The 26,449-nt window shown below is 59.7% G+C and overlaps 1 protein-coding gene across 1 annotated transcript in view; it reads right to left on the minus strand.

The window, feature by feature from the left end:
- Nucleotides 1-7,888: 7,888 nt before the first annotated feature.
- LOC135880332 (receptor-type tyrosine-protein phosphatase T-like) overlaps nucleotides 7,889-26,449 on the minus strand; it is an 88,039-nt gene continuing 69,478 nt past the window's right edge. Inside the window, exons 24-30 of the mRNA XM_065406597.1 lie at nucleotides 17,627-17,726; nucleotides 17,036-17,115; nucleotides 15,279-15,413; nucleotides 13,471-13,596; nucleotides 12,049-12,206; nucleotides 8,506-8,641; nucleotides 7,889-7,963 (exon numbers count right to left, since the gene is read on the minus strand). Of these exons, the coding sequence (XP_065262669.1) occupies nucleotides 7,889-7,963; nucleotides 8,506-8,641; nucleotides 12,049-12,206; nucleotides 13,471-13,596; nucleotides 15,279-15,413; nucleotides 17,036-17,115; nucleotides 17,627-17,726 (810 nt within the window). The remainder of the gene's footprint in view (nucleotides 7,964-8,505; nucleotides 8,642-12,048; nucleotides 12,207-13,470; nucleotides 13,597-15,278; nucleotides 15,414-17,035; nucleotides 17,116-17,626; nucleotides 17,727-26,449) is intronic.

Here is a 26,449-nt window from a genome sequence, read left to right on the forward strand (position 1 = left end):
ATCATTAATAAAGATATTAAACAAAACCGGCCCCAGGACCGACCCTTGGGGCACTCCGCTTGAAACCGGCTGCCAACTAGACATGGAGCCATTGATCACTACCCGTTGAGCCCGACGATCTAGCCAGCTTTCTATCCACCTTACAGTCCATTCATCCAGCCCATATTTCTTTAACTTGGCGGCAAGAATACTGTGGGAGACTGTGTCAAAAGCTTTGCTAAAGTCAAGGAATAACACATCCACTGCTTTCCCCTCATCCACAGAGCCAGTTATCTCATCATAGAAGGCAATTAGGTTAGTCAGGCACGACTTCCCTTTGGTGAATCCATGCTGACTGTTCCTGATCACTTTCCTCTCCTCTAAGTGTTTCATAATTGATTCCTTGAGGACCTGTTCCATGATTTTTCCAGGGACTGAGGTGAGGCTGACTGGCCTGTAGTTCCCCGGATCCTCCTTCTTCCCTTTTTTAAAGATGGGCACTACATTAGCCTTTTTCCAGTCATCTGGGACCTCCCCCGATCGCCATGAGTTTTCAAAAATAATGGCTAATGGCTCTGCAATCTCATCCGCCAACTCCTTTAGCACCCTCGGATGCAGCGCATCCGGCCCCATGGACTTGTGCACATCCAGTTTTTCTAAATAGTCCCGAACCACTTCTTTCTCCACATAGGGCTGGTCACCTTCTCCCCATATTGTGCTGCCCAGTGCAGCAGTCTGGGAGCTGACCTTGTTTGTGAAGACAGAGGCAAAAAAATCATTGAGTACATTAGCTTTTTCCACATCCTCGGTCACTAGGTTGCCTCCCACATTCAGTAAGGGGCCCACACTTTCCTTGACTTTCTTCTTGTTGCTAACATACCTGAAGAAACCTTTCTTGTTACTCTTAACATCTCTTGCTAGCTGCAACTCCAAGTGTGATTTGGCCTTCCTGATTTCATTCCTGCATGCCTGAGCAATAGTTTTATACTCCTCCCTGGTCATTTGTCCAATCTTCCACTTCTTGTAAGCTTCTTTTTTGCGTTTAAGTTCAGCAAGGATTTCACTGTTTAGCCAAGCTGGTCGCCTGCCATATTTACTATTCTTTCTACACATCGGGATGTTTTTTTCCTGCAACCGCAATAAGGATTCTTTAAAATACAGCCAGCTCTCCTGGACCCCTTTGCCCTTCATGTTATTCTCCCAGGGGATCCTGCCCATCTGTTCCCTGAGGGAGTCAAAGTCTGCTTTTCTGAAGTCCAGGGTCCGTATTCTGCTGCTCTCCTTTCTTCCTTGTGTCAGGATCCTGAACTCGACCATCTCATGGTCACTGCCTCCCAGGTTCCCATCCACTTTTGCTTCCCCTACTAATTCTTCCCTGTTTGTGAGCAGCAGGTCAAGAAAAGCTCTGCCCCTAGTTGGTTCCTCCAGGACTTGCACCAGGAAATTGTCCCCTACACTTTCCAAAAACTTCCTGGATTGTCTGTGCAGATTGATCTGATTTGTATATTGACCTGGGTCTGGGGCTTGGTCCTTTGGGATCAGGAGAACCTTTTTCTTTTACTGGGGTCTTGGTTTTCATAACCATTTGTCCCCATAACGAGTGGCATTGGTGGTAATACTGGGAAACTGGAGTGTCTAAGGAGATTGCTTGTGAGACTTGTGGTTAGCCAGTGGGGTGAGACCGAAGTCCTCTTAGTCTGGCTGGTTTGGTTTGCCTTAGAGATGGAAAACCACCAGCCTGGGGCTGTGACTGCCCTGCTCTGAGCAATTTGTCCTGAATTGATACTCTCAGAAGTGTCCCACCGAAGGCAGCATCGTTACACCCGCTTGCAGCGTCCCCGGCTGTGCGGGGCGATGGGGGTGGGCACTGACCCTGACTGTGCTGGTCCCACTGGCTGCCCCACGCGTGGCAGAGACGTGGCCACAGTTTCCCTTCAGGCAGGGCCGTCCCTAGCCATTTTGGTGCCCTACAGGGGCTGTGTGTGAGCCCCCAGGCCTCTGCGGGGGGGGGGGGAGGGGCTGTGTGGGGCTGGCAAAGGGGCTGGAGTGACGTAGCTCACACGCAGCAGCTCCCAAGCAACGTCCCTTTAAGGAAGCCGGCTGCACAGTGAATGAGGCAGGGCTCCGGGGGGACTCTGGTCTGCCCCAGTCTGACGAAGTGGGAATGTTCTTAATGTTGTCTCTGAATACTGTGTGTGCCTCAGTTTCCCCAGTGTGTTACTCAGGTATCTAGGTGGTGGGATAAGGTGTGTGATCGTTGCAGGGCAGGTGTGAGTGCGACTGGCTGCCTGGGCACAGATAATGGCTGACAACCTGTATCCTGGCAGCGGATGGTGGGAGCCCATCCTTTGCACAGAGCCAGCCAGAGGTGCTGGAGAACAAAGAGTCCAGGCGAACTGTTTGCCTGGGAACGAGACAAAGCCCAGAGGCGGGGCAGCTGGGCCTGACAGAGGCTGGGCTGGTCAGTCTCCTGTTTTGGGACTCGGAGGTGGGGATAGGGGGAGGGAGCCCTGGGTCCCCCCAAGATGGACTTTGCTGAATGGTCCTGGTTTCTGAACTAACAAGCTCTGCTCTACACTGGGGTCCTGACGACTAATAACCAGGAGCGGTGCCAGGGTGTTTGCCGCCCTAGGCAGCAGCGCTCCTTGTGATGAACTGGGACTGTTCTTAATGTGGTATGTGATCTTTGAATGCTGAGTGGGGAGTGTTGGCTGGGAAGGCAGGGGAGTGTGGCTAGGATGTCTGCATTGGTGGATGGGAGACTGGCCGAGGGAGAATACCTGAGCATGTAACATGAGAACCCAGGAAGGGGTTAGAGGCCAAGGGACACCTCTGCCCGGGAAACTGAACAAAGGCTGGGGGAAGAGAGGCTGGAGGGAGTTGAGGTTGGTCAGGAGCTGGCTGGTAATGGAGGAGAGCCCAGACGGGGCTCTGACCCCCCCCAACAGGGCTGTGGTGCCCCTGGGACCCCAAGATGGACCTAACTGAGGGGGTCCTGTTGTCTGTGCCTGCAAGACCTGTCTTGGACTGTATTCCTGTCGTCTAAATAAACCTTCTGCTTTACTGGCTGGCTGAGAGTCATGGTGAATCGCAGGAAGCCGGGGGTGCAGGGCCTTGTGTCCCCCCCACACTCCGCGACACTCCTCCTGTGAGCATTCATGGGGCCTGGGGTGTTTGGCGGCGGGGGGTCCTTCCGTGTCTTCAGGGCACTTCAGCAGCAGGTCCCGGAGCGAGTGAAGGACCCACCGCCGAATTTCCGGAGCGGAAGGACCCCCCGCTGCCGAATTTCCGCCGAGGGCGGCAAAATCCCGCCCCCCAAGGTGACCGTCTAGGGTCGCCTAGTGGAAGTGCCGGCCCTGCTAATAACGCGTCTGTGTCACACGCTGGCTGAGTCACTGCTGGCTGCAGAGTGGGGGGCAGGGCCCTGTGGGGGTGAGGCTCCCCAGGGGGACTCGCTGTGGGGAGATCCGGGGAGAGCAGGGGGCTGAACGCTCCGAGGTCAGACCCAAGAGGTGCCGAAGCTGAGCAGACTCCTTGCCCTGGGGAAGGTGCCCTGCGGGGAGACGCTGCCCCAGAGTCCTGGCTGAGCTGCATCCAGAGCCGTTCCCGCTGTGACTCCGTGACACCCAGACCTGTGTCTACACACGCGGCCCCCAGCACGGCTGCCCATTGCAGAGCAGCACCAGGACCCCTCTCCCCTCGGCACCGTTGGCAGAGCAGCTGGGGCCCACGCCGGGGAATCATAGAACATCAGGGCTGGAAGGGACCTCAGGAGGTATCTAGTCCAACCCCCTGCTCAAAGCAGGACCAATCCCCAACTGAATCATCCCAGCCAGGGCTTTGTCAAGCCGGGCCTTAAAAACCTCCAAGGAAGGAGATTCCACCACCTCCCTAGGTAACGCATTCCAGTGCTTCACCACCCTCCTAGTGAAAAAGTTTTTCCTAATATCCAACCTAGACCTCCCCCACTGCAACTTGAGACCATTACTCCTTGTTCTGTCATCTGCCACCACTGAGAACAGTTTAGGGATTGGCGGATGAACGTAGCCCCTGAGCTCAGTGCTGGCGCTTCCTCACGCCAAGCCGGGCACCGAGGAAGGCGTCTGAGTAGAGAGAGGAAACGCAGGAGCTGAGGGAGCCGGGAAGGGGATACAGGGCCTTTCCCCTCCAGGGCACTGGCTCCCGTCCAGCCCAGCACGGTGGGGAAGGGCTGGCTAGGGTGGAGCCGGGAAGGGGGTACGGGGCCTTTCCCCTCAAGGGCGCTGGCTCCAGCTGTGTGCTCACTTCCTCACCAGCCAGCCCCTTGGGCCATTGTACACACCTATGCAGAGGGGCAAGAAATGCTGCCACATCCCCAGGTGCCAGGCGGTGCCGATGCAGGCCCCTGGCCTCTCCAGCACTTCGGGGGGGGGGGTGCTGGACTTGTAGCCGGAGGTCCCAGCTCTGGCTGTGCAGGTTCCCGCCCCGGCCAGCAGCAATGAGCGTGTCTGGCCACCTGCTGCGATGTTGCGCTGCTGCAGCAAAAGCGCCATGTCCCAGAGCACGAGAGGCCGGTCTGTCGTGCAGCTGCACCCAGGCTATGGGGCCCAGTGCGGGGCCGCGGAGCAGTGCGAGACACGCGGGGACCTGGAGCAATGGCTTATGGAGTGAAACGGGCCCAGCGTGGCTAAGCGAGGTGAGGAACGTGTGAAGGGGAGGTGTCAGCACCGCTGCCCGTCTGTAGCGATTATGCTTCCCAGCACCCGCCCCCTCGCCCCGCTTCCCATGCATGTCCCAAACCGGCCGCTGCCCCTGGAGCTACAGCCCATGAGGCGCACTAGTCCCATTCTGCTGGGCGGGCATCTCGTGTGGGAGCATTGACTGCGCTAAGGTTCAAACACACGGTTCCCTGGTCCTGACTGGGGATCCCCCAGCTGTGAGCTCCTCCCTCCACTGCCTCCATAAGTCACGTGTGGGGCAGCCTCCCGTCTCTTGGGCCAGCTACTGAGCAGCCCTGCGGGCCCCAGGCAAGACTAACTGCCCCTTTTCCTGGGCCCGGTGCCCTGTTGTCTCCCATGTGCGAACGCAGGGCCAGGGCTGAGTATGGGGCTATGGGCGTTAAACCACCTACCAATAGCTTGCAGTGAGACCCAGAAAAGTGAAGGTCAAATGGGGCAAATGCCCCTTCCCCCAAGAAATCCAACCCTCCCCCCATTCCCACAGCCCCTCTGTCAGGCTGGTTTGTGAACCAGCGCTCCAGCGCTCCCTCTGGCTCGGCTCTTGGTCCTCCCCCGGCCTGTATGCCCCCTGGGGGGGTGACATTAAAGGGACTGGATGTAATGGGGGTAGGAACTAGAGGGGATCTGGGTCTGGTGTCTTGTGCAGCGACTGGTGCACAACAGAGGCGGCAGGAATTGTTCCGCAGCGGAGGGGAAAAGACGATTCCCTGGCTCTAGAAGGAACCTCCTGGCTCACTGAGCATCGCAGAATCTCAGCAGCGACCCAGCGTGTAACTTGGGAGCATTACGAGACATTGCTGGAAAGGGGGGTCCCGGTGCTGGGCCGGGCGAATTCTCACCCACAGCCCAGGGAACGAGCTCACCCTCCCGGCTAGACAACGCGGTGAGGAGATTTGTTACCCACCGACACCTTCCACTGGACCCAAGCGGAGCAGCAGAGAACCAGCGCGCTGAGAGCTGCACGACGGCTGGTCAGTGCCCAGCACGGAGCTGCCTCCTCCCACGGACCCAGACAGGCTAGAGCCCCGCTGGCACTGTGCAGATCTCTGAGCTTTGCTGACGCCCTCCCCTCCCCCCGGGTCACAGGCCAAAGGAGGAGCGGTGAGATTTCAGGTCAGAGCTCGGGTTTCTCCAGCTTGTTCCTAGCAATAACTGAAGGTTCACGTGTGCAGGCGAGACCCAGGTCGGATCTGAACTCAAGCCGGGGGTGTGCTCGCCCGGTGAGCCCAGGCAACGTGGCCCAAGAGAGCTTTAAACTGAGCTTTAATTGGCTGCTTTTGATGTTTAAACTTGTGCCATTTATAGCAAGTTGTTCAATGGCAGCACCCACCCTCTGGGCAGGGCCTTGAACACAAGTGCAACCTTAGTCCCCGGCGCAGCCTGGAAGCGTGTTAATGTGTCTGAGCTTTGCCAGAATCCATAACTAATGACGATGTTTCAGAGTCGCAGCCATGTTAGTCTGTATCCGCAAAAAGAACGAGGTGTCGTTGTGGCACCTTAGAGACTAACATATTTATTTGGGCATAAGCTTTCGTGGGCTAAAACCCACTTCATCGGAAGCATAGAATGGAACATATAGTGAGGAGATATATATACATACAGAGAGCACGAAAAGGTGGAAGTTGCCATAACAACTGTAAGAGACTAATTAATTAAGATGAGCAGGAGAAAAAAAACATTTGTGGTGATAATCAAGATGGCCCATTTAAGACAGTTTGACAAGAGGTCTGAGGATACTTAACATGGGGAAATAGATTCTATTAGTGTAATGACCCAGCCATTCCCAGTCTCTAGTCAAGCCCAAGTTAATGGTATCTAGTTTGCATATTAATTCCAGTTCAGCAGTTTCTCGTTGGAGTCTTGTTTTGAAGCTTTTCTGTTGCAAAATTGCCACCTTTAAGTCTGTCACTGAGTGGCCAGAGAGGTTGAAGTGCTCTCCTACTGGTTTTTGAATGCTATGATTCCTGATGTCAGATTTGTGTCCATTTATTCTTTTGCGTAGAGACTGTCCGGTTTGGCCAATGTACATAGCAGAGGGGCATTGCTGGCACATGATGGCATATATCACATCGGTAGATGTGCAGGTGAACGAGCCCCTGATGGCGTGGCTGATGTGATTAGGTCCTATGACGATGTCACTTGAATAGATATGTGGACAGAGTTGGCATCGGGCTTTGTTGCAGGGATTGGTTCCTGGCTTGGTGTTTTTGTTGTGTGGTGTGTGGTTGCTGGTGAGTATTTGCTTCAGGTTGGGGGGCTGTCTGTAAGCGAGGACTGGTCTGCCTCTTACAGTCGGTATGGCTACTTCCACCTTTCCATGTTCTGTATGTATATATATCTCCTCACTATATGTTCCATTCTATGCATCCCATGAAGTGGGCTGTAGCCCACGAAAGCTTATGCCCAAATAAATGTGTTCGTCTCTAAGGTGCCACCAGGACTCCTGTTCTAATGACGATAAGGCAACAAACAGGAATCTGGGGATTGGGTTTTTCTTGGTACAGCTGCTGCCCCAGCACTGGGCCGTGCTCCTTGCTTACAAGACGACAGGCTGGGCTACACCTAAAATGTGGGTTGAACCGAGGTGAAGCTGGTACACTGAGGTGCCGTTTCCACAGGGCAGCAGATCGGTGTGTGTTGCTGGGGTCCAGGAGATGCAGGATCAGGCCCGGGAGTGGAACCGGGCAGGGCGTGTAAATGACCAGCCTGCAGAGGGAAGGCACAGGGCTGGTGGAGCCCGGAGTGGAGAGCTCGCGTTGCCGGCAGCCGGGACTCTGAGAGAGTTTTCCTGGTGGGCATGGCCAGGGCTCCCTCCCGCTCTGAGTGGCGGTAGCGACTCCCCTCGGACACCTCGGCTAACCCTGAGACGTCACAGTGCACACTCGCTCTGGCTCCAGGTAAGTTACCGCCCAAGTCCCTGGCTGGGCAGTCTGGGATCAACCCACGCCCCGGAAATGATCCCAGAGGAAATTGTCTGCTTCAGCCAGCTGCGTGGGCTCCAGGGTACGGAGTGTCAGGAGTGCAGAGCGTTCCAGCCGGCACCACCAGGACCCTCCTCGTCTCTGCCAGGTTCCATGGCCCCGGCTCGCTCCCCAGGACAGGGCGTCTGCCCGGGCACAGAGCAGCACGGAGGTGCCACGAGAAGCAGCAGCAGTGGCAGGTCCTGACTCGAGACGGTCCCTTGCTCGCCTCTATTTGAAATTCCCATAGATTTTTACTGAGTCCAGGTAGCTCAGGGCTAACTCGTAGCAGAACGTGTACTGCGCCTGGGGAGAGAAGCTGCACGTGAGCCCCCGGGTGACAGGCCCAGACCCACTCGCACATGCCCCTGCTCTCGCCCCTCAGCGTGCAGGGCCGGCTGTGGGGCTCGCAGCTCCTGAGTGAGTCATGCTCGAGTGTGTCCTCCCAGCCAGATCTAGGGTCAGAAACCCAGCCTCCATCAGGAGCGCGGCCCCTGGACGCAGCCTCCCCGAGCCGGCCCCGGCAGGAGCTCCCACTCCTCCCATGCTGTCTTGGCTCTAGCGGAGCCCATCACCGTAGCCTCTGACGTGAAGCACAATCCCCAGAGGCCGCAGGTCTCACTCCCCCCACCACCCCGAGGCAGCTGGGGCTGGGGTTTGTTTCCCTCTCTGGGGGTCTGGAATCAGCCTGGGCCCAAGGAGCCGGGGAGGGAGGGACTGAGAGCAGCGCACGGGGCGCTGGGGCGGCAGGACCTTTGATTGTGTGACTGTCCCCGGGGTGATTGGGGCAGTCGCCGGGGCTGCCTGAGCTGTGGCTCCTGGCCTTGGGGCCAGGCTGGGGCACTTACCACGTCCTTGATCATCTGCCGTCGCCGGCGCTTCAGCATTCTCACCGCCTGCGAGACATCCAGCAGCGCCTCGCTGCGGATCTGTTCACACACGAAGCTGGCGGCACAGAAGAGCCCGCAGCGGCTGGCACCGTCCCTGCGGGGGAGAAGGGAAGTGCAGATCGGCACAACCCAATGGCGCCGAGCTGCCAGCGCCCAGACCCGGGGCTGTTCTACGGGGCTGGTGCGCCAGGGAGCTGCAGCCCGGGCTATGGCTGGGGCGGGGCAGCCTGGGCTGCTGCAGCTCGGACAGGGGTGCCCGGTGTGCCTGCTCCCGCCAGCCAGTCAGTCGGGGGGGCTCGCAGCCGCCTGCTCCCGCCAGCCAGTCAGTCGGGGGGGCTCACAGCCGCCTGCTCCCGCCAGCCAGTCAGTCGGGGGGCTTGCGGAAGGCAGCCCTGGGCACTATGCTGGGCGGTTTGGGTGCGAGTCCCAGGGGAGGGAGCAGAGATGGGTCTGCTGTAGTGAGGCTGTTCCAGGTGACGAGGACCTGGAGGCTCAAGGGTCTATCAACTAAGCAGGATCTGAATGAATTCTCCCCTGACAGCTCGGTGGGGAGGGGGGGCGGCAGACTTCAGGACCAGACTGTATTTACATGAACACACCTACTCTGCCTAGGTACCCAGCTGTGATGTATTGACATGAATGGTGACCGTATAGATCATTATTGCAACCAAGGTCCTGTAGTGGCACCAAATCTTGTATAAAGGGGGTCAAATAAGGTGTCTAAGACAATGTTATGGTTTGCTGGTTATGATTATGCTATCTGTATCCATGTATCATTTTTGTATTTAAAGTTTTAAGTGTTGGCTCTATACTGTCTGTATTTCAAACTTGTGCTGTGTTTCTGGGTGACACCCCAGACAATTTGGCATCAGCTCTGCCTAGCCTGCTGGATAGCCCATTAAGGACCTTCAGCTACACAACTGACCCATTGAGAGAAGGCAGATACACCTTGTGACTCAGCAAGGCAGGGACAGGCCTATGGACCGAACTCTAAGGTTTTGCCAGGCCAGGTGCTGGGTAGCTTGTGTTTGGAACAAAGGAAGCAGAGGCCACATGGCAAGGGACTATAAAAGGCTGCTGCATCTCCTCCATCTTGTCTTCAATCCTGCTGCTGACCTCTGGAGGAACCTTGCTACAACCTGAAGCTCTGAACAAAGGACTGAGGACCCATCCTGTGACGAACTGGGACTGTTCTTACTGTGGTCTGTGAATGCTGACAGGGGAGTGTGGCTAGGATAGTCTGCATTGGGGGATGGGAAACTGGCCGTGAGGGAGAATACCTGAGCATGTAACATGAGAACCCAGGAAGGGGTTAGAGGCCAGGTGACACCTTTGCCCAGGAAACTGAACAAAGGCTGTGGGAGGGGTCACTGAAGGCAGAGTTTTCAGAGCTGGCTGGTGGAATGGCTGGGAGGCAGACAGGGCTCTAACCTCCCAAGGGGGCTGTGGGGCCCTGGGACCCCAAGATGGACCTAACTGGGGGGGATCCTGTTGTCTGTGCCTGCAAGACCTGTCTTGGACTGTGTTCCTGTCGTCTAAATAAACCTTCTGCTTTACTGGCTGGCTGAGAGTCATGGTGAATCGCAGGACGCCGGGGGTGCAGGGCCTTGTGTCCCCCCACACTCCGTGACACATCCCAGCTGGGGATATTCCAGAGACTTGATTTAAACCTACAGTTTATTTCATCACTGCTACAAGCCTGAACCAAGAACTTTGCCATTACTGAATGTAATTGATTCCATTTAACCAGTTCTAGCTCTCATCTCTATTCCTTTCTTTTTATGAATAAACCTTTAGATTTTAGATTATAAAGGATTGTCAACAGCGTGATTTGTGGGTAAGATCTAACTTTTATATTGACCTGGGTCTGGGTCTTGGTCCTTTGGGATCGGAAGAACCTTTTTTCTTTTACTGGGGTATTGCTTTTCATAACCATTCATCCCCATAACGAGTGGCACTGGTGGTGAGACTGGGAAACTGGAGTGTCTAAGGGAATTGCTTGGGTGACTTGTGGTTAGCCAGTGGGGTGAGACCGAAGTCCTCTCTGTCTGGCTGATTTGGTGCCTTGGTGTGCAAAGGACCCCAGCCTTGGCCTTGACTGCCCTGCTCTGAGCAATTTGTCCTGAACTGATACTCTCAGTAGTGTCCCGCCAGAGGCCGCATCGTTACACCAGCAGACAGAGCGGTGTTGCTCAAAGTGATCACCTTTGGCTGGTGTTGGGTTACAAATCACTTTAGTACTGACTGCAGGGGGGGTGAAACGTCGTTATCCATGTTGTTGTCTTTATTGTAGGAGTAAAGGGGGGCAGGGCTGTGCTTACCCTGCCCCAAATGAGGGGGTCGCCCTCAGCTGAAAGGACCTCATTAAGCCAGGGGCTCGAATGCCAGAGCCCCATGACAGTAAGAGGGGTGGGGACAGGTGTCCCAGCCAGGGGGTGTGGATTCTCCCTGAAGGTCCCTAGACTGGTTTAACCTGTTTCCTCCACTGTTCAAAGAAAGAGCTAACTAGGCTTCATTAGGAGTATCTTTGTTATGTTAAATGCCCAATCAGAGCTGGAACCGGTTCCTGCCCTGCCTGCTAAGAGCTAAAAATCCCTGAGAGCTGCAATCACTCCAGAGGGGGCAGTGTCTCTGCCCAGCCTGCACAGAGCTGTCAATCACTAAGAGACGGATGTGCCAAGGTCCCAGCAGAGTGGCAGGTGGCAGCAGAAGGCGACTGACAGTCAGCTGGTGACCGAGTGGCTGGTGCGGCGGTGAGCAGAATAAGTGGCTGGCAGGGCAGCCAGCAGAGAGGAACCGCAGCTGGCGGGGCGGCCGGACAGAGCAAACCAGGTGCCTTCTCCCCCGGGTGGGAGGGGAACTCACCCAGCTGCGCCTCTGAGCCCTGGGTCCTCACTGACCCAGGACACCCCCTGTGAGTGGGGAGCGGTGAGGGGAGCAGAGAGGGGCACAGAAAAGGAACCGTTGGTTGTAGGACGGAAGAACACGAGGCGGAAGCTCTGCCCCACGCACTCTGGGTGGGCGTCCTGCTCACAGTTTGTTTCTGAATCCTGCTTGTGGCATTTTCCCTAATTAATGCAGGGTGACTTCCCTCCTTTCTTTACAAGTTTCTTTCTACACTCAGACTCTGTGCTTGCGAGAGGGGAGTTTGGCCTCTCAGAGGTGCCCTGGGCGGGGGGTGTAATTGTCCCGGGTCACTGGGTGGGGGCTCGAGCCGGCTCTGTGTTGTATCGATGGAAAGGGACCCCCAGATATTGAACCCGGCCCTGCCTGCGGTTGCTGCTGGTTCCACAGCCATCGACGGTCCCAGTCTACGCCAGCCTCCACCCGGGAGAGTCTGTGCCAAGCGCCCGCTGCGCTGAGCCACCTCCTGCTGCAGGGATGGGAGTGAGCTCCAGCTCCCCACCGGGCAGAGACAGCCTGTCGCGCCGGGTGCTGCTGGAGCCGGGACCACGGGCCGGCTATCGCGCCAGGGCTGCCCGGCCAAGAGCCCTCACTCACCAGCAAGTGACGAGAACGTGGCTGTCCTGGCTTGCCCGCTGGCTCCGCTCCACCTCCCCCAGCAGGCTGATGATGGTGGCAGGGCGTGGGGGGAGCTGCTGCTGCATGGGCCAGTCGTCTACTTGCCAGAACCTGATCTCCCGCGCGGCCTTCTTAGGCTAGTGAGGAGGGGAGGAACCACAGCAGTCAGCCTCGGGCAGAGAAGAAACCCTCGCGCGAGGCCAGGGGGAGATTCAGGGAAGGATCATGGCAGAAAGGGGGCAGCCCCGGAGGGGGGAGGGGGCTACTTGCCATCAGACCCTTCCACAAGCTCAGCCATTGACCCCCAGCCCGAGGACGAGCTACGGGACAGGGACAGGCCTAGGTTGTACCAGACCCTCACGCAAACCTGGGGGAGCGACCGTCCCAATGGTGACAGCCTGCGTCTCCGAACAGCCTGGCTCCGGCCCCCCAGAGCCACAAACCCGACTCGGGGAAATGTGGGGCTGGAAGGGACCTCGAGAGGCCAAGTCGGGGGCAGGGCCAAGGAACCCTCGACCAGCCCTGACAGGGGTTTGTCCTACCTGGCCTAGGACCCTCCAGTGACGGGGATCCCACAACCTCCGCCGGGAGCCTCTTCCAGAGCTGAACTACCCTGAGAGTCAGAACGTTTTTCCTAATCGCTAACGGACAACTCCCTTGCTGCAGATTACGCCCACCACTTCCTGTCCTATCTCCGTGGCCACAGAGAACACTTGATCCCCATCCTCTGTAGAACAGCCCTTCGCATCTGAAAACTGTTCTCAGGTCCCCCCAGGCCGTCTGCTTTCCCCAGCCCTGAACGTGCCCTGTTCTTTGACCCTTCCCCCACCAGCCAGGTTTTCTCAACCGTCTCTCCTTTGTGTTGCTCTCCTCTGGCCTCTCGCCAGCTTGCCCCCCTTTCCCAAAGCGTGGGGCGCCCAGGCTTGGGCACAGGACGGCAGCCGAGGCCTCACGCGGCTGAGTAGAGCAGGACAGATGGAAGTCAGGATACCGTGTGGGCCCTGCCTTCTCTCCAGCCTGGCTGCCGGGCTGCCTTTCGCAGAGGACGGTTCTGAAAGGCAGCCGGACTCACCAACACCCTCCCGCGCACAGACCCATCCTCTGGAGGAGAGTAATCGCCCTCTAGGCGGGCGAGGGCCCAGCCCTGCTCCGAGGGTCCCACCTGGAGTCCCCCAGGGCCCTGGCCAGGCGAGGGTCACCCTCTCAGGGCAGCGATAGCGGCTCTGATCTCTGTGGTCGGATCAGTAGTTAGCCCTGAATCTCAGCTCTGAGCTGGGTCTCTGTTGAGCTGGGAGCCCTGCTGGGCCACCCATGGCTCTCCTGGGGGACAGGGCCCTGAGGGCTGACCTCAGAGGAAGACCCAGGACCATCCCAGGCACCCCACTCTGGGGCAGGGCCTACCTGTTGCCTGTTGGTTACAGCGAGTGTGCGGATGGTGAAGCCAGCTCCCGGCTCCTCCGAGATCAGCTTGACGTGGAAACGGCCGTAAGAGGCCTCTCCGTGCGCAGGCCAGAACGCCAGGTATGTCTGGGGAGTGAACACACGGGCCTGCTCACAGACGTGTGCTCACAGGGCACACACGGAACCATGCATACGCAGTCACACGCCTAATGCCAGCACGCACGGGAACCGCTCAGACCCCACACACGGGCCTGCTCACAGACGTGTGCTCACAGGGCACACACGGAACCATGCACACGCACAGACACAGGCCTAACGCCAGCACACGGGAAGCGTTCATAGCAGTGTTCTGATGCACAAAGCATCCCCCACCCCCTCGCGTGCCCACACACACCGGCCCGGCCAGAGACAGAGCACACGCATCTAGTGTCCTCACGCATGTGCATTCATACCGCTACGGGAACCACTGGCGCCAGGGTCCACACGTGCAACTGCACCCCCAGCAATCCGGCCAAGATGAGCACCCCCAGGCCTGCATCTCCTATCTCTCAGCCAGCCCCTGGGTCCCACTCCACCGGCTGGGACTGCACCTGGCAGACGCCCTGGGCGAGCCGGGAGGGGCTCGGGTTATGCGGGGAAGCAGTGCCAGGGAGCTGCAGAACAGGCGATGGATGGGGTGGGGGAGCCTGGGCTGCCGCTGCTAGGACAGGGGTGCCCGGTCCGCAGCTCCATGCCAGGCTGTGACGAACTGGGACTGTTCTTAATGTGGTCTTTGAATGCTGAGTGGGGAGTTCGGCTGGGACGGTCTGCAGTGGGGGATGGGAGACTGGCCTTGAGGGAGGATACCTGAGCATGTAACGTGAGAACCCAGGAGGGGGTTGGGGCCAGGTGACACCTCTGCCCGGGGAAACTGGACAAAGGCTGGGGGAGGAGCCGGGGGAGGAGGGGTGAGAGACGCTGGAGGGAGTTGAGGTTGGTCAGGAGCTGGCTGGTGGAATGGCTGGGAGGCAGACGGGGCTCTGACCTCCCAAGAGGGCTGGGGTGCCCTGGGACCCCAAGATGGACCTAACTGAGGGGGGTCCTGTTGTCTGTGCCTGCAAGACCTGTCTTGGACTGTGTCACTGTCATCTAAATAAACCTTCTGCTTTACTGGCTGGCTGAGAGTCATGGTGAATCGCAGGAAGCCGGGGGTGCCGGGCCTTGTGTCCCCCCACACTCCATGCCAGGCACCCTGCTGGCGGGGGGAGCAGAGAGGGAGGTGGCACAGCACCCCCCTGAACTGGGAGCCTGCAGCCGCCCGATGCACGGACACACGGCGTAGCCCCAGTCTCTCTGCAGAGGGTGCCAGTGTGTGATGGTGAGAGGAGTAAGCTGCAAAGCCCCACAGACAGACAGACGCCACCCCCAACCCCACTCCACACACGAATGCACCCACCCCCTGGAGGCACCCAGGCACCCCTAGCACCCTCCGCTGCCTGGCCTGGCCGGGCGGCTCCGCCGGAGGATCTGTCCCCCCGGGAGTGAGAAAGGCAGCTCTGGGGGTTACAGCGTGGGCAGACAGCCCCATGGCTGGGACGGAAACCCCGTCACTGCGGTGAGGAGGGGAGGTGGGGGTTCTCCTTCAAGCTCCAGCAACTAAGCTGCTCGGATCAGCCCCCTCCATCCCCCATTTGTGCTACGAGCCCGTAGCTGGCCACCCCGAGCCTCAGCAGGGTGGGCCAAGGCCCTGCTGTGAGCTGCTCATGCCCCAGGGCTGGCAGAGCCTGGGGAGGCCCCGTGTGGGCAGGGGAGATGGGCGCAGGGCTCACCTGGTCCAGCTCCTCGAGACGGTTCAGCATGACCAGCGCGGTGCAGGTGTAGTCCCAGAGCAGGGCCCAGAAATCCACCAGCGTCTCCCTGAGCGGCAGCTGGGTGACGATGACGTTGTCGTCTTCCGCGTACGTCTGCAAGACAGACGGAGCCAGTGGGAGCCACCAGCCATCGCCCCTGCTTCGGGCACCACCCAGAGCCTTCACCCCGCCAGCCATGCCGCTGACCCAGCCCTGCCATGGAGGGGACCAGCCAGGGGCTCTGCCGAGCGGAAACATGACAGGGCTCACCCTGCGGGGCAGGGCCACTCCAGCAAGCCAAGGGCAAAGGGGGGGATGTGGCACAGCTGGGCTGTGGGGGAGAAGGGGGAAGGGGACATGGCACAGCTGGGCTTTGGGGGAGGGGACGCGGCACAGCTGGGCTGGGGGAAGAGGGGGGAGGGGATGCAGCACAGCTGGGCTGTGGGGGAGTGGGGGAGGGGAAGCGGCACAGCTGGGCTGGGGGGAGGGGGGAGGGGACACGGCAAAGCTGGGTGTTTGGGGGAGGGGGAGGGGACGCAGCACAGTTGGGCTATGGGGGATTGGGGGAGGGGATGCAGCACAGCTGGGCTGTGGGGGAGGAGGGGGGAGGGGACGCGGCACAGCTGGGCTGTGGGGGAGGGGGGGAGGGAACACGGCACAGCTGGGCTATGGGAGAGTGGGGGAGGGGACGCGGCACAGCTGGTCTGGGGGCGAGTGTGGGAGGGGACGCGGCACAGCTGGGCTATGGGAGAGTGGGTGAGGGGACGCAGCACAGCTGGTCTGGGGGGGAGTGGGTGAGGGGACGCGGCACAGCTGGTCTGGGGGCGAGTGTGGGAGGGGACGCGGCACAGCTGGTCTGGGGGAGAGTGGGGGAGGGGACGCGGCACAGCTGGTCTGGGGGGGAGTGGGTGAGGGGACGCGGCACAGCTGGTCTGGGGGGGAGTGGGGGAGGGGACGTGGCACAGCTGGGCTATGGGAGAGTGGGGGAGGGGACGCGGCACAGCTGGGCTATGGGAGAGTGGGGGAGGGGACGCGGCACAGCTGGTCTGGGGAGGAGTGGGGGAGGGGACGTGGCACAGCTGGGCTGTGGGGGAGTGGGGGAGGGGATGCGGCACAGCTGGTCTGGGGGGGAGTGGGGGAGGGGACGCGGCACAGCTGGTCTGGGGGAGAGTGGGGGAGGGGACGCGGCACAGCTGGTCTGGGGGGGAGTGGGGGAGGGGACGCGGCACAGCTGGGCTGTGGGGGAGGAGGGGGGAGGGGACGCGGCACAGCTGGGCTGTGGGGGAGGGGGAGAGGGAACACGGCACAGCTGGGCTGTGGGGGAGGGGGGGAGGGGACGCGGCACAGCTGGTCTGGGGGCGAGTGGGGGAGGGGACGCGGCACAGCTGGGCTATGGGAGAGTGGGGAAGGGGACGCGGCACAGCTGGTCTGGGGGGGAGTGGGGGAGGGGACGCGGCACAGCTGGTCTGGGGAGGAGTGGGGGAGGGGACGCGGCACAGCTGGTCTGTCGGGGAGGGGATGCGGCACAGGGGACTGAGGCTGATCCTCGGGGACCATCTCCTGGTCTGAGGCCGGTGTCTGGGGGAGTCCCCAGGGAAGACTGGTGCTCGGAAGCCCCATCGCTGGGCACTGCCAGCGGGAGCAGACGACGCCCTGGCAAACAGACACAAGGGCTGGGGCTGGGGAGCTCCTGGGCTCGGTGCTCGCGCCCATGCTCGGGACAGACAGAGCCTTACGCCGACAAAGACCGCGTTGATGTAGCCAGGCGAGCCGTCCGCTTTCAGGGAGGACATCAGGATGGGGCGGCTGCAATCCGCTGGGAGGGGATGGAAGGAGAGAGGTCGTGTCTGAGCCAGGCTGTCTATACCCAAGCTCCTCACACGGGCGCGAGCCCCCGGCCTGGGCTGACAAGCACCACGTGCAGCTGCGCCCAGCCCCCCAGAGCTCACAGCCTGTGCCTGGCGCCTGGCCCTGCGGGGGAGCAGACCCCTTCCGTTTCCAGTGTCCCGGCCCTCGGTGGGGTGCTGGCGGCACGGGGCGGAGGTACCAGCTGGTGGATGCCGGGTGGGGCTGGGCCATGAACGCAGAAGGACAGAGGGATTTGGATAGAGAATAAAACCCTCCTGGGCCGGGGCCCTTGGCGCAGCACTGGCTGGGAGCTCTCCAGCCGGCGACAGGGGCAGGGAGGGCTGAGAGGCAGGGCACTCCCTCGGCAGCGAGTCTCCACAGACCCCTGCCAGGGCCTCGGGAAAGCCAGGTCCCTGAGGCATCCCGGGGCATGGTGCCCACCAAGTCGCCCCAGGCTAGGCCCGGCCCCGCTGTGTTACCTGGCAGGATCGCTGGCTTGCGGTTCTTGGGCTGGTTGCTGGGCTGCTGGGCCTCCTTGCATGGGGAGAGCGCGGAGAGTTCGGAAAACTTCTGCAAGGCCTGCAGGGCGGGAGGGTGGAGCGGAGTCAGGTCCCAGCCGCGGCTCCCTGCTCCCACCCCAGACCCGATAGCGCCATGCCCACGGCCCACCTCCACGCCGCACCTCAGCCACCCCCGGGCTCATGCCACGAAGCGGATCCCACCCACGTCTCCAGGGGCCAGGCCCCGTGGGGGAGCAAGCATGAGAGGGACTCTGCTGTTCAACACGTCAGGAGAGGGGCTGCCAGAGTGGTCCCTCCTCACTGCACACAGCTGCCCCCAGGCAGCCCAGAGAAGTGCAGGGTGGTTCCATCTCGGGCAGAGCTGGATTCTACTGCGTCAGCGCCAATCTCACTGCAGGATCCTTGTAATAAACAACAGCCTGGGACGCCGAGCACCTGACATGTCCCGACGGCCCGGGAAACGCTGATCCCAGACGACACCGAGCACCTGACACGTCCCCATGTCCCGGGAAATGCCGCTCCCAGACGACACCGAGCACCTGACACATCCCGACGGCCCGGGAAACGCTGCTCACAGACGACACCGAGCATCTAACACGTCCCCACGGACCGGGAAACGCTGCTCCCAGAAAACACCGAGCACCTGACACGTCCCGACGGCCCGGGAAACGCCGCTCCCAGACGACACCGAGCACCTGACACATCCCGACGGCCCGGGAAACGCTGCTCACAGACGACACCGAGCACCTGACATGTCCCCACGGCCCGGGAAACGCGGCTACCAGACGACACGGAGCATCTAACACGTCCCCACGGACCGGGAAACGCTGCTCCCAGAAAACACCGAGCACCTGACACGTCCCCACAGCCTGGGAAACACTGCTCCCAGACGACACGGAGCATATCACCAAACCCACGGTCCCTAAAATGCTGCTCCCAGTAGACACTGATCACCTGACACGCCCCCACGTCCCGGGAAACGCTGCTCCCAGACAACACCAAGCAACCGACACGTCCCCACAGCCTGGGAAAGGCTGCTACCAGACAGCATGGAGCCTCTGACACGTCCCCACTGTCCCTAAAATGCTGCTTCCAGACGACACCGAGAACCTGACACGTCCCAACGTCTGGGATACGAAGCTATCAGAGAACACAGAGCACCTGACACGTCCCCACAGCCTGGGAAACGCTGCTCCCTGATGACACCGAGAACCTTACACGTACCTATGTCCCAGTAAAACGCTGCTAGACGACATGGAGCACATGACATGTCCCCACGTCCCGGGAAACGCTGCTCCCAGACAACATTGAGGACCTGACACGTCCCCACAGACTGGAAAACGCTGCTCCCAGACCACACGGAGCATCTGAAACGTCCGCAACTCCCGGGAAACGCTGCTCCCAGACGACACCGAGAACCTGACACGTCCCTACATCCCGATAAAACGCTGCTCCTAGACAACACCAAGTACCTGACACGTCCCCACAGCCTGGGAAACGCTGCTCACAGACGACACCGAGAACCTGACACGTCCCTACGTCTCAGTAAAACGCTGGTCCTAGACGACATGGAGCACCAGAAACGTCCCCACGTCCCTGGAAACGCTTGTCGCAGACGACACGGAGCACCTTACACGTCCCCATGTCCCAGGAAACGCTGTTCCCAGACGACACTGAGCACCTGACAAGTCCCCACAGCCCAGGATACGCAGCTCCCAGACAACACGGAGCACCTGACAGGTCCCCACAGCCTGGGAAAGCTGCTCCTAGACGATACGGAGCATCCGACACGTCCCCACGTCCCGGGAAACGCTGCTTCCAGACAACACCGAGGACCTGACACGTCACCACAGCCTGGGAAACGCTGCTCCCAGACGACACGGCGTCCCTGACACGTCCCTTCGTCCCAGTAAAACGCTGTTCCTAGATGACATGGAGCACCTGACAAGTCCCCACGTCCTGAAAACGCTGCTCCCAGACAACACCAAGTACCTGACACGTACCTACGTCCCGGTAAAACGCTGTTCCTAGACGACACGGAGCACCTGACAAGTCCCCACGTCCCAGAAACCCTGCTCCCAGACAACACCAAGTACCTGACACGTCCCCACATCCTGGGAAACGTTGCTCCCAGACGACACCGAGAACGTGATACGTACCTACGTCCCGGGAAAACGCTTCTCCTACACGACACCGAGCAACTGACACGTCCCGGGAAACGCTGCTTCCAGACAACACCGAGGACCTGACACGTCCCCACAGCCTGGGAAACGCTGCTCCCAGATGACAGGGAGCACCTGAAAAGTCCCCACGTCCCGGGAAACGCTGCTCCCAGACGACACGGAGCACCTGACACGTCCCCACATCCCGGGAAACGTTGCTCCCAGATGACACCGAGAACGTGACACGTACCTACGTCCCGGTAAAACGCTGTTCCTACACGACACCGAGCAACTGACACGTCCCCACGTCACGGGAAACGCTGCTTCCAGACAGCACCGAGGACCTGACACGTCCCCACAGCCTGGGAAACGCTGCTCCCAGATGACAGGGAGCACCTGAAAAGTCCCCACGTCCCGGGAAACGCTGCTACCAGACAACACCGAGGACCTGACACGTCCCCACATCCCGGGAAACGTTGCTCCCAGATGACACCGAGAACGTGACACGTACCTACGTCCCGGTAAAACGCTGTTCCTACACGACACCGAGCAACTGACACGTCCCCACGTCCTGCGAAATGCTGCTTCCAGACAGCACCGAGGACCTGACATGTCCCCACAGCCTGGGAAACGCTGCTCCCAGACGACACGGAGCACCTGACACGTCCCTTCGTCCCAGTAAAACGCTGTTCCTAGACGACACGGAGCACCTGACAAGTCCCCACGTCCCGGAAACGCTGCTCCCAGGCAACACCAAGTACCTGACACGTACCTACGTCCCGGTAAAACGCTGTTCCTAGATGACACGGAGCACCTGACAAGTCCCCACGTCCCGGAAACACTGCTCCCAGACAACACCAAGTACCTGACACGTCCCCACAGCCTGGGAAACGCTGCTCCTAGACGATACGGAGCATCCGACACGTTCCCACGTCCCGGGAAACCCTGCTCCCAGACAACATGAAGGACCTGACACGTCCCCACATCCCGGGAAATGCTGCTCCCTGATGAAACCGAGAACCTTACACGTACCTACGTCCCAGTAAAACACTGCTGCTAGACGACATGGAGCACCTGACACGTCCCCACGTCCCGGAAACGCTACTCCCAGACAACACCAAGTACCTGACAAGTCCCCACAGCCTGGGAAACGCTGCTCCCAGACAACAGGAAGGACCTGACATGTCCCCACATCCCGGGAAATGCTGCTCCCTGATGACACCGAGAACCTTACACGTACCTATGTCCCAGTAAAACGCTACTGCTAGACGACATGGAGCACCTGACATTTCCCTACGTCTCGGTAAAATGCTGCTCCCAGACGACACTGAGCACCTGACACGTCACCACATCCCGGGAAATACTGCTTCCAGACAACACCGAGGACCTGACACGTCCCCACAGCCTGGGAATCGCTGCTACCCGACGACACGGAGCACCTGAAACGTCCCCACGTCCCGGGAAACGCTTGTTGCAGACGACACGGAGCACCTGACAAGTCCCCACAGCCCGGGAAAGCTGCTCCTAGACGATACGGAGCATCCGACACGTCCCCAGGTCCCGGCAAATTTTGCTCCCAGACAACAGCAAGGACCTGACACGTCCCCACAGCCTGGGAAATGCTGCTCCCTGATGACACCGAGCACCTGACACATCCCTACGGCCCAGTAAAACACTGCTCCTAGACGACACCAACTACCTGACACATCCCCACAGCCTGGGAAACGTTGCTCCCAGACGACACCGAGCACCTGACATGTCCCTACGTCCCGGTAAAACGCTGTTCCCAGATGACACTGAGCACCTGACACGTCCCCACAGCCTGGGAAAGCTGCTCCTAGACGATACGGAGCATCCGACACGTTCCCACGTCCCGGGAAACTCTGCTCCCAGACAACAGGAAGGACCTGACACGTCCCCACAGCCTGGGAAACGCTGCTCCCAGACGACAGCGAGGACCTGACATGTCCCCACGTCCCGGGAAATGCTGCTCCCAGACGACACGGAGCATCTAACACGTCCCTACGTCCGGGTGAAACTCTGCTCCCAGACAACAGGAAGGACCTGACACGTCCCCACAGACTGGAAAACGCTGCTCCCAGACAACACCGAGGACCTGACATGTCCCTACGTCCCGGTATAACGCTGCTCCTAGACGACATGGAGCATCTGACACGTCCCCACATCTCGGGAAACGCTGCTCCCAGACGACACGGAGCATCAGATACGTCCCTAGTTCCGGTAAAACGCTGATCCTAGACTACACCGAGAACCTGACACGTCTACACGGCCTGGGAAACGCTGCTCCCAGACAACATCGAGGACCTGACACGTCCCCACGTCCCGGGAAATGCTGCTCCCAGACGACACTGAGCACCTGACTCGTCCCCACAGCCTGGGAAACACCGCTCCCAGACGACACCGAGCACCTGACACGTCCCCACGTCCCGGGAAACGCTGCTCTCAGATGACATGGAGCATCTGATACGTCCCTAGGTCCCGGTGAAACGCTGCTCTCAGACGACACCGAGGACCTGACACATCCCCACAGCCTGGGAAACGCTGCTCCTAGACGACAGGGAGCACCTGACGCGTCCCCATTTCCCAGAAAATACTGCTCCCAGATGATACCGAGTATCTGACACGTCCTGAAGTCCCCGTAAAACGCTGCTCCTAAACGACATGGAGCACCTGACACGTCCCCATATCCCGGGAAACATTGCTCCCAGACGACACCGAGCACCTGACACGTCCCCACGTCCTGGGAAACGCTTGTCGCAGACGACACGGAGCTTCTGACACGTCCCCATATCCCAGGAAATACTACTCCCAGACGACACCGAGAACCTGACAGGTCCCCAAGTCCTGGTATAACGCTACTCCTAGACGACATGGAGCACCTGACACGTTTCCACGTCCCGGTAAAACGCTGCTGCCAGATGACACCGAGCACCTGACACGTCCCTACTGTGACGAACTGGGACTGTTCTTACTGTGGTCTTTGAATGCTGACAGGGGAGTGTGGCTAGGATGGTCTGCGTTGGGGGATGGGAGACTGACCAACGGAGAATACCTGAGCATGTAACATGAGAACTCAGGAAGGGGTTAGAGGCCAGGTGACACCTTTGCCTGGGAAAATGAACAAAGGCTGTGGGAGGGGTCGCTGAAGAGAGTTTTTTCAGGAGCTGGCTGGTGATATGGCTGGGAGGCAGACGGGGCTCTGACCTCCCAAGGGGGCTGTGGGGCCCTGGGACCCCAAGATGGACCTAACTAAGGGGGGTCCTGTTGTCTCTGCCTGCAAGACCTGTCTTGGACTGTATTCCTGTCGTCTAAATAAACCTTCTGCTTTACTGGCTGGCTGAGAGTCATGGTGAATCGCAGGAAGCCGGGGGTGCAGGGCCTTGTGTCCCCCCACACTCCGTGACAACTAGTGGGAACAGTGGGATCTACTGCACCCCGTGGACGGCGCTTCCTGCAGTAAGAGACTGGGGAGCAGTAAAACGAAGGGGGATGGACGGGGACCAGGTGGGCTGAAGAGTCGGAGAGAGACGGTTTCAGGGGGCGATTAACTCCTGGGAGTGTGTGACCAGTGAGAAGGACTTTTGCAGTAACAGGGTCCCCCGGGGGATCGCAGCGAGCGGTCCCGGGGTGGAGGAGTCTGCAGCTCGACCCTGGCAGAGAGGGTGTGACCTGAAGAGGGGCTGGCACACTAGGGGTCCCCCTGGAACGGTGAAAAGCGGAGAGCACAGGCCGGCGAGCGGCCAGCAGGAGGATGTATGCTAAACGCCTTAAGAGCGACCTGGTGGAGCTGTGCAGGCAGAGGGGGCTGCGCATTGGGAGGTCCACCAAAGAACAGCTCATTGCCCGGCTGGAGGAGAGGGATCGCTTGGATGAACCGAGCCCTGTCCCTGAGAGAAGCCGCCCGGCGGATGCAGCGTGGGCCCCGGGGCCTGACATGGCTGGGAGGGGTCAGACTGCTGCCGAGGACATCCCGAGACCCTGCCTACCTATACCTAGGGGAGGGGTTGGGGGAAGCCCAGCGAATACCGAGGGCACCCTGACCCCGGCGGTCAGCCGGGGATTGTCCCGGCGGAACTCCCCGTCCCGGGAGCGGATGCGACTGGAATGTGACAGGGAGCTGAGACTGAAAGAGCTCGAGTTAAGACAGCAAGAACTGAAGCATGAGCGGGAAGAGAAGGAGAAAAAACGTCAGAATGAGGAGAAACAGCGTCAGCATGAGCTGGAAGAGAAGGAGAACCAGCGTCAGCATGAGCGGGAAGAGAAGGAGAAACAATGTCAGCATGAGGAGAACCAGCGTCAGCATGAGCGGGAAGAACGGGAAAAGCAGCGTCAGCATGAGGAGAACCAGCGTCAGCATGAGCTGGAACTGGCCAGGCTGAGGAGCAGTGGGGCCCCAGCTGCGGTGAGCAAGGGGGGACCCAAGACTGCAAAGAGCTTTGATAAGTGCTTCCTGGCCCAGCGTAAGGAGGGGGAGGACATGGATACCTTCCTGACGGCCTTTGAGAATACCTGCGAGCTGCTCCAGGTTGACCCTGCAGACAGGCTCCAGTTTCTCATCCCCTCACTGGACTCCACAGCCAGGGAGGTGTACAGCCGACTGAAAGGGGCGGAGACAGGGGACTATGAACTGTTCAAAAAGGCCCTGCTCCGTGAGTTTGGGCTGACCCCTGAGATGTACCGGCAAAGGTTCCGGAATCAGCGTAAAACCCGTGAGGTCACATACCTACAACTGGCCAACCGGGCGCAGGGGTATGCCCGCAAGTGGACAGCTGGGGCCCAAATTAAAGAGGACCTGCTTGACCTAGTCGTACTGGAGCACGTGTATGAGCAGTGCCCATCCGACCTGAGGCAATGGTTGATGGACCAAAAGCCAGAGAACCCGCAGCACGCAGGCCAGTTGGCCGACGAGTTTGTGAACAGTCGGGCAGGGGATAACAGGAAGGAGTCCCAAAGGAACAGGCCTGTCACAACGCAGAGAGAGAGTCACCATGGGACCTCCCAACAGGGAAATACGGAAAACCCCCACCAAAGAGGAACATCCAGCGTCAGGGCCATCCGACCCACTTGAGGGGACCCATGGGACATGGGCTGCTATCACTGTGGCCAGAGAGGTCACATACGGGCCCAGTGCCCCAGGCTCAGGGACAGACTGAGCAGACCGAACCCACAGAGGGTTGACTGGGAAGAGACCCAGCCGGGCGAGAGGCAGCGTTCCCAGGAAAGGGGGACTGGCAGCGTACCACCTGCTAAGGAGGGAGGAGAGCTCCAGGCCAGCTCCTCTGGGGGGCTGGATGCTCCAGACTCAGGGTTTTTGATTTACAGGGTGGGCGCGGGGCTGCCACTCCGGAGAGAGTGCCTTGTTCCTCTGGAGGTGGATGGGAGGAAGGTCAATGGATACTGGGATACGGGCACAGAGGTGACACCGAGTACCTGACACGTCCCTACGTCCCGGGAAACGCTGCTCCCAGACAACACCGAGGACATGACACATCCCCACATCCCGGGAAACACTGCTCCCAGACGACAACGAGCACCTGACACATCCCTACATCCCGGTAAAACGCTGCTCCTAGACGACATGGAGCACCTGACATGACCCCACTTCCTGGGAAATGCTGCTCCTAGAAGACACCGAGAACCTGACACGTCCCTACGTCCCGGTAAAACACTGCTCCTACACGACAGGGAGCACCTGACACGTCCCCACGTCCCGAAAACGCTGCTCCCAGACAACACCAAGGACCTGACACGTCCCCCATCCCGGGAAACGCTGCTCCCAGATGACAACGAGTACCTGACACGTCCCTATGCCCCGGTAAAAGGCAGCTACTAGACGACATGGAGCACCTGACATGACCCCACTTCCTGGGAAATGGTGCTCCTAGAAGACACCGAGAACCTGACACGTCCCCACGTCCCGGGAAACGCTGCTCCCACACAACACCGAGTACCTGACACATCCCTACGTCCTGGTAAAACGCTTCTCCTTCACGACACCGAGCACCTGACACGTCTCCACAGCCCAGGAAACGCTGATCCCAAACAACCAGAGCACCTGACACGTCCCTATGTCCTAGTAAAACGTTGCTCCTAGACGACACGGAGCACCTGACACGTCGCTATGTCCTGGTAAAACGATGCTCCTACACGGCAGGGAGCACCTGACACGTCCCCACGGCCCGGGAAACGCTGCTCCCAGACGACACCGAGAACCTGACACGTCCCCACGTCCCGGTAAAACGCTGCTCCTACACGACAGGGAGCACCTGACACGTCCCCACGTCCCGAAAACGCTGCTCCCAGACAACACCAAGGACCTGACATGTCCCCACAGCCTGGGAAACGCTGCTCCCAGATGACACGGAGCATCTGACACGTTCCTACGTCCCGGGAAACGGTGCTCTCAGACAACACGGAGCATCGGACACGTCCCTACGTCCCGGGAAACGCTGCTCTTAGACGACAACGAGAACATGACACGTCCCCACATCCCGGGAAATACTGCTCCCAGACGACACCGAGAACCTGACATGTCCCTACGTCCCGGGAAACACTGCTCCCAGACAACACCGAGGACCTGACACGTCCCCACAGCCTG

This window comes from Emys orbicularis, chromosome 6 (genome assembly GCF_028017835.1).
Source record: "Emys orbicularis isolate rEmyOrb1 chromosome 6, rEmyOrb1.hap1, whole genome shotgun sequence".
Taxonomy (NCBI): domain Eukaryota; kingdom Metazoa; phylum Chordata; order Testudines; family Emydidae; genus Emys; species Emys orbicularis.